Consider the following 14620-nt stretch of genomic DNA (forward strand, 5'->3'; position numbering starts at 1 on the left):
CGCTTGATAACAGAATGATAAGAATATTAAATTATTATTCAGCTGATAGAACAAGCCATAATATAATGATGACATTTTATTTCTGTTCATTAATTTATTTAATTAATTAAAACATTTATTAACTGCACTAACTTACAACTCTAGGCATGCATAAAATCCAAACAAACAAAACCATTGAGTCTGTTATGTTACTTTTAAAATACACCAGCCAGCAAAACAGTACGGCTCCCTTTTACGAAGCGGCAGTAAGCTCAAAGCGGGCTTACCGCTTGCTAAAAAGGATCGACCGCCGGACTACCACAGCAGCCCAGTGGTAGGCAGGGCCAGCGAGAGGGGGGGGAGGCAGGGGGGACAAAATTCCCCGGGCCCGGGCCTCCAAGGGGGGCCCTGCGCCGCAGTTCCACCCACCCTCCGTCGTCGACCGTCTGCCACCGGGCCGGGCCCCCTGCATTGAAATCACAGCACCTCTCACTTCCGTGTGAAAGCGCTGCAGGCAGCAGGGCAGCAGATCGCTTTCCTTCGGGCCTCCTTCCCTCCCTGTGTCCCGCCCTCGTCTGACGTAACTTCCGCAAGGGCAGGACACAAGGAGGGAAGGAGGCCCGAAGGGAGGCGATCTGCTGCCTGCAGCACTTTCACACGGAGGTGAGAGGCGCTGTGATTTCAATGCAGGGGCCCAGCCCGATGGCAGACAGAGGGGGGGAGCGGCGGCGGCAACCTTGGGGGGGGTGGCCCTGGGGGCGGCCTTGCCCCGGGCCCGGCCCAGTCTCTCGGCGGCCCTGGTGGTAGTTCACACCTCCAGTGCACCGTCATATCCAGTAGTAATCCGGTTACCGCCAAGTTAGCTTGGGAGCCCTTACCACCACCTCAGTGGGTTGCGGTAAGGGGTCCCCCTGAAATGGCCGCAAGGCAAGTGCTTCACTTATCGCACAGCCGCCATTTCTTTTAAAAAAAGAAAGACCTACCTTTTACCCGCAGTAAAAGGGGGCCTCGGCAAGCGTCAAAAGCACGCGTCGATGCCAGTGCAGGCCCCCTTTGGTCAAAGGGGCCCTAAATAAGCAAACCACGCCTGAGTGAAGAATTGTGCTTTCAGCTGTTTTCTAAACTGTAGCATTGAATTAACGCTTTGCAGCTCATTCGGTAATATGTTCCAGAGTCGTGCTCCCTCAACCTGAGCAATTTATGAACAATAAATATCAAGTCTAATCTGTCTAAATGTAGGAACGTCCAACAATAATTTCTCAGAAGATCTCAGGTTATGATTTATGCCAACAGGGCTTCATTATTCATTGTTTTATAAATCAATGAGAGCACCTTAAACTAGACTTGAAAATGTATCGGGAGCCAATGCAGCTCTTTCAAAGCTGGAGTAACATGATTCAACCGTGGAAGACCAGTAAACAACCTTGCCGCAGCATTTTGAGCTTTCTGTTGAGCGTGCTATTAGGTTTTTGGAAGGCCTGTCATGACTCTTGGAGCTTGGTAATTAGAAGCCCCAATATCATGGAGTATAACCCTGGCACAGCAATCACCTGAAGTCTCTATTATTTTATGAAGTCTTTTATTGAATAAATCACAGATAATTTACTCACAGATAGATGTTCAGGATACAGAGACTTCTTAATCTGGAGGTTGTGGGAGGTGGAGATCTGAAGACAGGTAGTTGTATTACAGGGGGAGGGGAAGGTAGTTGAACAGGTAGAAATAGTCCAAAGCTGGGTGACTGGAATGTGCGATATCTCATTTGGAAGAAGATATTCGCAGGGTAAAAACCAGGTTCTTTACAGGGCGTGCTCAGCAGGACAGAGCTGTGTGGAGCCAGATGGTGTTAGCTCCATGTCCCTGGCTATAATGGTGAAAGAAGCCCCGTGTGGCTGAAAGGACAAAGAAGTGGTGGGGCTTCACACAGGGAGGAGCAGATAGAGACCAACGGGGACAAAGCCTGCCATCGGATAGCAAGGGGTAGTCCTAGAGATAGGAGGGAAAGGTCATACCTGGCTGACCTCTGAGGACAGATAGTAAGACTGAACAGGAAGACAAAGGAGCCAAGCTTGGCAGAGAGAGAGGGAGAGAGAGGGAAGGTGTGACCAGCCTCACAACCAGTGGTAACAGTTCTTACATAGCCAAACAAGTGTGGTTGCACTGCCTGTGAACTACATTACCCACAGTGCATTGCTCATGTATTTTTCCAGTGAGAAACTGCAGCAATGATAGTCCTTGGAACTGAGAATAACAGTAAAGGCATTACACACATTTTAGGATCACGTTATAAACTAGTGCGAGGCTGTCGGAGGACAGAACAAGGCCTAAATGCATTACAGTAATCAAAAATTGATAACACCAAAGCTTGTAATATTGTTCAAATGTTTTTAGAAGATAAAAAAAAATCTTTTAACTGTCTAATTAGCTTCAGCTGGAAAAATATTTTTGAATAATGTTAGTAACATGAGGTTTAAATTAATTTAATATACTGGTTCTAACTAACTAACTAACTAACTATATATATATTAAAGCAGTTTACATTACATCAAACGAAAAAAAGACAAGAAAGTACGAAAAAGAACTCCGTTGTTCGATAGGGAAGAACAAGTGCACTAGAGGGTCAATCGTTCCGGACACCAACAGTCATACGTGGAGGGGCATAATCAAACGCGAACGCCCATCTCCATGGGCGTCTATCTCCGAGAACGGGTACGTGAAGGGGCGGGACAAACCGTATTTTGGAAAAAAATGGGCTTCCATCTTTTTTCCGATAATACGGTTTGTGCCAGCCAAATGCATCGGATTTGTGCGGATTCGAGCTGGGCGGTATCGTTTTTCAGCGATAATGGAAACCGCAGGCGCCCAGCTCAAAAACGAACAAATCCAAGGCATTGGGTCGTGGGAGGGGCCAGGATTCGTAGTGCACTGGTCCCCCTCACATGCCAGGACACCAACCGGGCACTCTAGGGGGCACTTGTAACAATTAAAAAAAACAAAGTTAACTACCTCTGAAGTCCATAGCTCCCTTCCCTTGAGTGCTGAGCCCCCCAAAACCCACTTCCCACAACTCTACACCATTACCATAGCAATTATGGCTGAAGGGGGGCACCTAGATGTGGGTACACTGGGTTTTGGGGGCAGTTTGGAGGGCTCCCATTTACCACCACAAGTGTAAGAGGTAGGGGGGCATGGGCCTGGGTCCGCCTGCCTGAAGTGCACTGTACCCACTAACAACTGCTCCAGGGACCTGCATACTGCTGTGATGGAGCTGGGTATGACATTTGAGGCTGGCATACAGGCTGGAAAAAAAAGTTTTTAAAGGTTGTTTTTTTTGGGTGGGAGGGGGTTAGTGACCACTGGGGGAGTCAGGGGTGATCATCCCTGATTCCCTCCAGTGGTCATCTGGTCATTTAGGGCACTTTTTTGGGACTTGTTCGTGAAAAAAAAAGGGTCCAAAAAAAGTGACCCAAATTCGCGCTAAAACACCTTTCTTTTTTCGATTATTGGCCGAGGACGCCCATCTCTCCTCGGCTGATAAACACGCCCCAGTCCCGCCTTCACCACACCTCTGACACGCCCCATCAACTTTGGCCGTTTCCGCGACAGATTGCAGTTGAAGATGCCCAAAATCGTTTTTCGATTATACCGATTTGGGCGCCCACGGGAGAAAGACGCCCATCTCCCGATTTGGGTCGAAATATGGGCATCTTTCTCTTTCGAAAATAAGGCAGATAGAAACATGATGACAGATAAAGGCCAAATGGCCCATCCTCTGTAACCCCTAACTCTTCCTTTTCCTAAGCAATCCCACGTGCTTATCCCTTGCCTTTTTAAATTCTGACACAGTCCTCGACTCCACAATCAGACTGCATAACACCTTCGACATTTTGAAACAATTATAATTTCAACATCAACAGATAGAAGATGGGAAATGAGGCTGACACTGGCCTGTCTGACAAAAATAAAATTTGTGTCTTTACAAGATTCAACTGAAATCTATTTGCTCTCATCCAACTCTTGATCATCTGGAGACTCAAGAAGTTTAAAGAAATATTTACTGTACCTTTCAACAGAAAATAAAACTGAATATCATCTGCATGTATTCAAAATTCTACTCCTAAACAGAACAACACAGGGCAGAGTGGAACCAGATATATATTAAAGAGTGTAGCAGATAAAGCAGACCCCTGCGGGAAACCAATCGGAAAAATCATTACCACACTGTACTCGATAACAACGCTTTGTCAAAATTGAAAGACTTAAACCAACCCAATACTGAATTCTGAATTCCAAAATTTTCCTGATGTGCTACATGTCTGTTAACTGAATAATTAGGCAGAATGGAATCCCATGGAAAGCGATTTTAAATATTCCAATGCGATTTAACCAGCCAGAAATGACAGTGTAGGACACACACTGACTTTTCTCAAACTGTATGTGTGTCACCCATCCTGTTTCTCTTTGAAATTGTCTTTAATATCATTCTTGCCTTTTCTTGTCTCATTCAGAAAGCTGATCTTGCTGTTGCACCCTTGACCATCACCCACATTCGAGAGAAAGCCATAGATTTTTCCAAACCCTTCATGACCCTGGGCATCGGCATCCTCTACAGAAAGCCAAATGGCACCAACCCGGGAGTCTTTTCCTTCCTGAACCCTCTGTCCCCTGACATCTGGATGTACATATTACTCGCCTACCTGGGGGTCAGTTGTGTGTTATTCGTCATTGCCAGGTAAGGCTGCTTGTTGCTCCAGTGAAGATGAACTTGTCTCTCTATCTGTCTCAGGCCAAGATACACTAAAGTCATCGTTAGAGCCGCTCCGTACCGAATTCCATAGCGAATCGGTAGGGAACGGCTATGCATCAAGGAAAGGGAATGCAAATGAGCTACTCGTTGTAGCTCACTTAAATTCTCTATTCCATCGTAAAACTGTCGGAGAATCGGCCGGTCAAGTATGTGCAGAGCAGCAGCGCCGGTGTGTACCCAGCAGTAATCCGGTTAGCGCTAGGTCAGTGCGGGAGCCCTTACTACCACCTCAATGGGTAGAGGTAAGTACTCTTCCCTGAGATGGTCATTTCTTTAAGAAAAGGGGATCCTGCCTTTTACCTGCTGCAGTAAAAGGGGGCCTTGGCACGCATCGAAAACGCACGCCAACACTGGTGCAGGCCCCCTTTTACCGCAGCTTTGTAAAATAACCCCTGAGTTTTTATGTTGGGTGGCAGGACAGAGGGATATGAACGAGGGACCAAGATAGGTAGCAGTAATATGGAACCTGCAGATCAATCACCAGCTCAGATTCTGAAAATCCCAGTTGGAAAATAGACTAGAGGTACCTCAGGATCTACAGTGAGGTGATAATATACCTCCACCTGCCCACTTAAAACATCCTTGAATTAAACCCCAGTGTTATTACTGCTGTTGCTGAAGCACAACTTAACTCTTAACTCAACTTAACTCTTAACTTAACTCTTAACTCTTAACTTAACTCTTCCTCTCTAAGATCCCCTAATGTGTCTGTCACATATGAACCTTCTTGTACCACAATATCACCTTGTATTTGTTCATATCGGAATTGGCGAACGCCGATACGGTACTAAGTAAGCCACATTGAGCCTGCAAACAGGTGGGAAAATGTGGGATACAAATGTAACAAATAAATAAATAAAAATAAACATTAATTTGCACAGATTTGTTTCAAGTCCACACAAAATACACCTTTTGGGGGGAATTCAATAAACGACGCCCAATGGTAGGCACTGGGATGATCCACGCTACGCATGAATTCTGTAAAGGCCATTCTGCGTCAGGTTATTGTGGGAGCCCTTACCACCACCTCAGTGGGTAGTGGCAAGTGCTCTCCCCAAAATGGCCACGCGGTAAGTCCATTTCTTTTGGGGGGGGGGGGGGGCTTTTTACATGCTGAGGTAAAAAGGGCCTCAGCGCTTGCCAAAAATGGCCGCCAATGCTGGCGCAGGTCCCCTTTTACCGCAGCTTAGTAAAAAGGAGCCCTAAATGATGTGAGGAAATTTTATGATGTCATCTAGTAAAACACAGGCTAAGCATTGTAATCAACTTTCACCCTAAAACAACGGAACCAAAGCTCGTAATGGACATATCCAAACTCTTCCTCTCTAAGATCCCCTAATGTGTCTATCACACATGAACCTTATTCTACCACAATATCACCTTGTATTTGTTCATACCGGAATTGGCGAACGCCGATACGGTACTATGTAAGCCACATTGAGCCTGCAAATAGGTGGGAAAATGTGGGATACAAATGTAACAAATAAAATAAATAAATAAATGATGAAGGGTGGGCAGAGACTGTATTTTTGCAGGTGAAATGCCCACCTGAGAGCTGTAAGTCACAGAAGTAGCTATACATAGACGTTAACCCTCAGGCCTCAATTTTACACAGTGTAATTAAGGTCTTATTAAAATTGTCCTTACAGAGCCTGGAGAAGACACAGAGAAAGAAATATATACAGCAGCAAAACAGATATGTATTTATAGCATCTTCAGGTCATGAAAATATATGGCCGTGACAGTTGTAATGTCTCAAAGTTCCTTTATTTTTTGGCCTGTTCTCCAAAGGGACTCCCAGTACAGATAGTAAAGCCTTAATTCAAAGAGCGAGAGTTCATAACTACCCACCAGAGGCTGCAGGGAGCCATCATCGTAGGTCAGTGCCACTTGAAGCCATCTCTGGGGTGTTTTAATGACACAGCCAGGCATGAATTTTCTCTATTTCAGTTTTCTTAATTCAGACTTCATTACTTATAAATATGCTGCTAAATCCATCGGATTTGCCCCCGGGGGCAGTAAAATGCTTTAAAACAAAGCAAGTGGCTGGCTCCCATCCTCTTCTTTGAGGTGCCAGAGTTGTAAACTCTGAAGCCCCAGGGCAGACTCTCCATTTTAATTGTGTGTGTTACCATATGGGTGTCAAAGGGCTGAAGTTTGTTTGCAGCCTTAGAAGGCTGGGGGCAGAGAGATTGGAACTCTTCCTGGCATATAAAGAGGTACAAACTGAAATGTCTTCTGTCAAGACAGCTTTCCCCTCCAGAGAGTAAATAAATATCAAATTACGTTGCAATAGATTTTTCTGGAGGGAGGGGATAGATAATGTTTTAAGCATTAAGTACTCCATGAAATGCTTTTTAGGAAATCAGATGCAAGAGATGGAGAAAACTGTTACAGGAGTCGCTGACCTGATGAAGAGAGGATAACTCTTGAAAGCTTGTCACAGATGTATTAATTAAATTTAGTCTAATAGAATGGTATCCCCTGTGCAAGTGGACTAACAGGGTGGCCACAATTAAAATCCTTTATGCAAAAAAAGGAAAACTACCCAAGGTAAACTGTCACAGACCTGACTGACTCTGTGTCCCCATCCAATTGAATAAAAGCATTTCAAAACATTCTGTGTTTATTTTTTTCTTCATGGGCTGATAAATTTTTGAAATTTAGGGGGTGGGGGGGAGTAATCTATGTGTGCTACCTAGGGGCATAGCCAGACTTTGGCGGGAGGGGAGTCCAGAGCCCGAGGTGAGGGGGCACGTTTTAGCCCCCCCCCCCCGGCGCCGCCGACCCCCCTCCCACCGTCAACCCGCCGTCGTCGTCTGCTACCTTTGCTGGTGGAGGTCCCCTTCTTCCTTCATTCTTTCTGAGTCTGACGTCCTGCACGTTGTACGTGCAGGACGTCAGACTCAGAAACAGAACGAAGGAAGACGAGGACCTCGGCTGGCAGGGGTAGGGGTTGACGGTGGGTTGACGGCGGTGGGAGGGGGGGTCGAGAGGGTCGTCGGCCGGGGTGTCCAGGGCCAAATCTACGTGGGCCCAGGCCCCCATGGCCCCACGTAGCTACGCCCCTGGTGCTACCATTAAGGTGTGTTATTTTACCACTAAGTAAGACAGTTATTAGTGCAGGTTAAGATGTGTTATTTTACTCTTAACCCCAATTATTAGTAACTAGGTTTTATTATATAAAATGGGTCCTTTAGTGTGAAGAGTTTGTATCCAGAGCTGATATTGTGATGTCATAATGCCTCATTCCACCAATAAGAGCCAACCTCATCAGTGATGTCACAATGGCTTGATTGTCCTATACTGGGCTCACTTTTATTACATATAGCAGTGATTTGGAGCTCTAAAGACATTTTTTTCCAAGGGGGGAGTTATCATGGGTTACTGTTAAGATGTGTTATTTACCGTTATTCCCAGTTATTAGTAACTAGGTCCAGTAGCATTCCTATGCCGGCTGCCACCAGGGGTGGATCACCGCGATACACCCCCCAGCTCATCACTCCCCCGGTGCATCACCTTTACTCCCCAGCACATCACCTCCACCTTCCCCCCCCCCCCCCGACTCATAACCTCCAACCCCCTCAGTGCATCACCTCCTGGGGTGCAGGGAAAAGTCACGCGGCTGTCGCCTCCACCAGTTCCCTGCCCTGGAACAGGAAGTAACGTCAGAGGGAGCAGGGAACCGGTAGAGCTAACAGCCACACGGCTGCTCCCTGCACCCCATTGCAGCGTGCACCCGGGGCATATCGCCCCCACTGCCCCACCCTTGGTATGCCACTGACTAGGTGTCATTGCATAAAACGGGACCTGAGCTAAAATAGCATGAGTTAGTGAAAAAATAATATCTTGATGGTAACATACAATAACCTTGTCATTAACTCAAATTTTATGCAGTGAGACCCTGTTACTAATAATTGGGGTGAACAGTAAATTAACATGTCTTGATAACTTTTCCCCCTTAGTGGTAAAGTAACTCATCTTAACGGTAGCTCTCATATTGATAACTTTACCCCCTTGATATCTGTAATTTTTTTTTATCTGAGGCAGCTGACTTTCTTAGAAAGAAGTTGACCATCGCAGCTCATTATGACTCATAAGTTTTCAATCCCATTTGATTGCTTTTTAAAATGTTTGGGACATTGCTATTGAAGGAAACTTTCGAATGCAATATCTCTATATATAAAAGGCACCACCAATGTTCTAAATGAAGCCTCCAGCCGGAAGTGTGAAGGGGGAGAGATATCCGGTTTCCCCATGAGTGTCTGCCCCGCCCTCGCTCTCTCTGTAACACAAACAGTGAAGGAAAACACAGCAAAGCAGGAAATCAAATCGCTCTCTCTGTAACAGTGAAGGACTCAGAGGGGGGAAGGGAGAGAGGGCAGAAGCCCTCACTATCTCTGTAACACAAACACAGCACAGCAGGAAACTTAACACTGAAGGACTCGACTCCGAGGGGGGAGGGGACAGAGAGCACAGGGGAAGGGAGAGAGGGCAGAGGGCAGGGACACACACACTCCCACATGCACACAGAAGAAAACCTTGCTAGCCCCCCGTTTCATTTGCATCAGAAACGGGGCTTTTTTTACTAGTATCGATATAACCACTGCAGTAAAAAAAAAATATTTATTATTCTATTTGGGGATTAACAATAGTATGTCTTTCTCGTTTCACTAAGCAACAGAGGAAGACTTTGCTTTATTATTTTTCACGTTTGAAAATGACAGAAAAAGAGAGAATCTATCTGCTCTTGACTGCGTAAGCATTAGGTGCCAGGGGTGATATGTGTCATGTCTCTTGTCTCGGTGTGGTTGAAGAGGACAGATTGGCGCTTCCATTTTACTGTTTACTTTGTCTGATCAATATATGATACTAGCCATTGAGCCCGTAAAAAATGGGCTAGTATAGGACGGGGGAGGGGGGGTTTGAAAGGCCCCTTCTTGCCGCTGCAAGGCCCCCTCGCCGCTGGCGCTCTGAGGTCACCGCTACGGCCCCCTCCCCCGGAGTCGCCGCCACCCCTCCACCCGGGCCGGGCCCTCGCTTCGCTGTTGAAACAGCGCGGGAACGCAGCACACAGCTCAGATGAGCTGCCGTCCTTCTTCTCTGCCTGTGTCCCGCCCTCGCCCACAGGCAGGGAAGGAAGGCTGACGGCAGCTCAGCTGAGCTGTGTGCTGCGTTGACGCTGTTTCTATAGCGGAGCGAGAGCCCGGCCCGGGTGGAGGGTGGGTGGCGGCGGCAACTCCGGGTAGGGGGAGTGGTGGCGGCGACCTTGGGGGGGGGGGGAAGTGGTAGCGACGGCGGTTTCGTCCCTCCCCTTGCGCAGTAGAGACCTTCTCTGTCCCGCCCTCGTCATCACGTATTGACGCGGGGGCGGGACAGAGAGGGTCTTTACTGCGCATTTGCGAGTGAGTTCGGTCACTCGCCGTTTATATGTTTGATGATATTCTGTGAAACTCCCAATCTCTTTCTGGTTATATTATTTATAAAAACAGTTCTGACCTGAAGAACAGGGGTGTTAGTTCCTCAAAGCTACTCAAAACATGTCTAATAAAAAGGTATTCTGTTCTATTTTTATTTTCTGTTTGTTTTTATTAACCGTTTTTTTTCCATACATCCAAATGAGCTAACCACTCTTTCATCCCAAATGCTTTCTGAGCTGGTCCAGCAGTAGACTTATCTGAGGAAATGTGAACATTGCCCTCGCCAATTAGATGCAGCCAGATGGGGCACCCAAATCTTAAAATGTTCAGATCTTCTCTAAAAAGGCAGGCAAAAGGCAAAATGAATTGCAAGGAGTGATTTTGTTTTCAGAAATGTGTGGGCCTTGTTGTGAATCGATAAGGCACGCCGATACTCTGCAATCCCATTTTGTGCTGCACTGCTGCGGGGGGGGGGGGGGGGGGGGGGGGGGGGGGGGGAGAGAATCCTTGAGCAGGTCGGTCCCTTGGTTCCCCACGCTTTTTTTTATTTCCACCCAAATCGCATGCTTCTATGATAGAGCTCCCTGTAATGTTTTATAGTTTAATTACACTGGAGGACTTGTTCTAAGAAAGAATAGTTGAGAAGCTATTGTGAAGGGATTTTAGGGGCGACAAAGAGAGATGGCACTAATTAACGTGTCCGCTCCACAGGCATTTATTATGCCAATTATGTGGGGTTTTTAAAATTAAATCTCTATGAGAAAAAGAAGGTGTGAATAATTGTGTTTACAAATATTAGCATTTTCGGAAAGCATCACTGCCCTGGATGAGGTTTAGGCTGCACGAGTCCCATACAATTAAGCTTTACAGCGCTGGTCCCTGACGGTGACAGTATAACAAGATGGTCATTTAGAAGAATCATTTCAAGCAGCGATGTCACCTACTCACGGTGGGACAGGTATGTTAGAGGGGCTTTTCCTCAAGTATCTCCAAGGAAAAAAATCTATCTTAGTGCACCATTGATTGATCAAAGTTGTAACTCTTTGCCTATGACATCACAATCTATTGTTCCAAATGATTATGATGTCATGAATGCAGCTGGCGACTTCAGAGCAAGAGAAATGATGACATCAAGTAATAAGTTATATGAGTTAGAGAGGACACAACAATATTAAAGTCCTCTTCGATATATACATGACTATTTTTTTTAATTTTTCAGCTGCATATTACATGTTAAAGTCTTGACTATTCACCATTGGCAAAAAAAACCTCCGTCCATGAGCGGTTGAGAGAGTGTGGGTACAGAATAGTCCTTCGGGGATACATGTCCACGGCACAACGGGCTCATATGTTAGGGCAGGTTAGTTCTACCTGTTCTAAATGTGGGGGGGGGGGGGTCCAGGCACCTTCTTTCATGCATTGTGGCAGTGCCCACAGGTGCGAGCGTTTTGGCAGCGGGTTCGAGGGTTTCTGATCAGGTTAGGGCATAAAGTTCAGGGAACAGAGGGACAGTTTTTGCTAGACCAACCAAGGGCTTTTGCTTCATTGAGCGCTCCTGCAACTCTGTTATGTAGAAAGCTGAGTCTGGTGGCTCGAAAGTGTATACTGCAATATTGGACCTCTCCGGAGGCGCCCGCCTACTGGCATTTGGCGTAATCAGGTGCACCTTTTAGCTTCTTGGGAGGCTAGAGATTCGAAATCATCGCCTAAGCGTAGGAAGACATTCCTCGGGATATGGATGCCATATATTCAAATTCTTAGCCCAAGGGGACGAAGTTTGCTTGTCAATGCATGTTAAGGATGATATGGATGGGAAAAAGTACATGTTTATGGATGAGGAGTAGGGAGAGGGAGGGGTCGGGCTTATACTCTTAGCCTAGTCCCTGGATACATTTCCAAGTTTTGTAGAATGTGGGCAACCCAGGCATACTGAGTTATTGGGTTTAGAAGTAGTGGGGGGGGGGGGGAGGTGGATTGGGTTGGATGGTAGGGGGAGGGATGGGACATATACACGTTATATGGTTTCAGCATGTTATCTTATTGCTTGTATGTTGGGTAAATAGAGCATGTTGAGTTGTTTACCATTGATGTTGTCAATAAATATATTTAAATTAAAAAAAAAAAAACCTCCGTCCGCCCTTTAATTCATTTCTTAAATCAAAAAATGTAGCAAAATGTATCTTAGCACGATGCCCAGTGTATCCGCTCACAGCGGCCGACTATGGCCAGAGTTTCGGATCTTCCTCAGGGTCTGTGGCAAATCACGCTGTTAGATACCAAAACTTCAATTAGCATCTCAAAATAACATTGCAACTAATAATAAACAGTCTTCCTCACTTCACTGTTATGGCATCCGGTTCAACTTAAAGGGTGGATAGAGGTTTTTTGCCGCACGTCCATTTTTGTCAAAAAAAAAAGAGGCATTTTTTTTGCAGGTGCGCTGAAAAATTATTCTGCATGCACCGAAAACACGCATCTACACTACCGCAGGACATTTTTCAGCGCACCTTAGTAAAAGGACCCCTACAGGTGGAAAGGAGCAGCTGTAAATCTTGACATTGATTCACTGGGTCATACATGTGAATTCCCTTTATGAAATTGGGAATACACATGTAGATGTTTGACCAGCCCAACATCCCCCAACCCACCCCCATGATTCTAGGGATGAGAAACAAGAACATTTTCATTTCGGGTCTTTTCCCATGTCATTTCTGGGAATGTTCCTTTTATTTATTTTTATTTGGCTATGTCGTTGCCATGAGAGCAAAGTCGTTCAGTGTGCTGTTTTGAAAGGGTGCATGCCTTCAGAAAGAGTGCATTTTACGCAATGAAACCTAGTTACTAATAATTGGGATTAACAGTAAAATAACACGTCTTAACAGTACCCTGATTGGTTTGCACAGGCATAATAGTTCGAATGGATGCATTATCATGGGAAAAAGTATACTTTCTTTTGAAAGAATAAGAAAAAAGTGCTCACTGTTTCCAGGGTATGCAAATTAAGCCATGAACCAAATATATGCAAATATATTTCATGGATATTTATAACAGGTATCCTTAAAATCAGATCAGGGTTGCCTTGGCTTTTTGACAGTGAGCTGTCAGCGATGATGTTTCCTAGAAGCCTGCAGTTCAAAACTATTGCCCTTCCTTTGTGTTGGAATAACCTTGAGCAAGGTCAGTTTGAGGATAAATTCTGAAATCCTTTCCACAGGTACTGCAGCGTGTTATGTGCTTGTAAATTGTCCATCCAGCCCAAGACCACCTCTATTTCAGGAGACTTGTGATAAGCGTGACTCTTCTCCCAAGCCTTTAACAGCTATGGTGACTGACTACCTAGTCATGAACGCCATTTTAGGACTCACTTGCTGTATAACTGGTAAATGAGACCAGTTCCATGTAACTTACTCAGAAGTAAATATGTTTTACCCTCAGTCTAACCAGTAATTTATCTGCCTCAATGCTTTGTCTTCCCTGTCCTGGTTGTCTATTCATATGAACTGCCTAGAGTGTGCCTGTGCTGGTGCCTGGGCCAGTGTCGTAGCAATGTGGGGCCTGGGCCCCCATAGATTTGGCCCTGGCCCCCTGCCGACGATCCCCTTGAACCCCCCCTCCCGCCACCAACCCTCCCCCGCCATCGCCGCCTGCCGCCGCATCACATACCTTGTTTGCTGGCGGGGGTCCCCAAACCCCGCCAGCCGAAGAGAGTCTTCTTCAGCACCAGAATAGCGCCTTCGTTCAACAAAGTTCCTGGTGTGATCAACTGTTTCTGACACCTTATGTCCTGCACGGGGCTACATGCACGGTGCAGGATGTAAGGCGTCAGAAACAGTTGATCACACCAGGAACTTCGTTGAACGAAGGCGCTACTCCAGCACTGAAGAAGACTTTCTTCGGCTGGCGGGGGTTCGGGGACCCCCGCCAGCAAATAAGGTATCTGATGCAACAGTGGGGCTAGCAGCAACGGCGAGGGAGGGTTGGTGGCGGGAGGGGGGTTCAAGTGGGTCGTCAGCAGGAGGGGTCCAATGTGGCGGCTGGGGGGGGTGGCTAAACAGTGCCCCCCCCACCTCGGGCTCTGGCCCCTCTCCCGGCAAGGTCTGGCTACGCCCCTGGCCTGGGCATTTTGAGACCTTTTCCTCCTAACCTTAATTCCGATTCTGGATTTGGAATTTTGGTCTTTCAACTTAAAAAGTTGGATTATCTGCAGTCAATTGTTGATATCAATATTCGAGATTCTACAGAGGAGTTTGACACTGGTAGAAGTATTCATATGAAGTGCACATGTCTCCCCCCCCCCCCCCCAACTCAACTAAGTATATTCTATAATCAGCGCCTAAATCTAGGTGCCGATTATAGAATATGCTAAGTTGGCACTGATTTTTTTATTATTTATTTATTTATTCATTTGGCTTTA

The 14620-nt window shown here is 46.2% G+C and overlaps 1 protein-coding gene across 1 annotated transcript in view; it reads left to right on the forward strand.

Moving 5' to 3' along the window:
* The window catches only part of GRIK3 (glutamate ionotropic receptor kainate type subunit 3), a 292810-nt gene that overhangs the window by 250175 nt on the left and 28015 nt on the right, over positions 1–14620 (forward strand). The window contains exon 11 of the mRNA XM_030220007.1: positions 4488–4711. Coding sequence (XP_030075867.1) covers positions 4488–4711 — 224 coding nt within the window. The remainder of the gene's footprint in view (positions 1–4487; positions 4712–14620) is intronic.

This window comes from Microcaecilia unicolor, chromosome 11 (genome assembly GCF_901765095.1).
Source record: "Microcaecilia unicolor chromosome 11, aMicUni1.1, whole genome shotgun sequence".
Classification (NCBI taxonomy): Eukaryota; Metazoa; Chordata; class Amphibia; order Gymnophiona; family Siphonopidae; genus Microcaecilia; species Microcaecilia unicolor.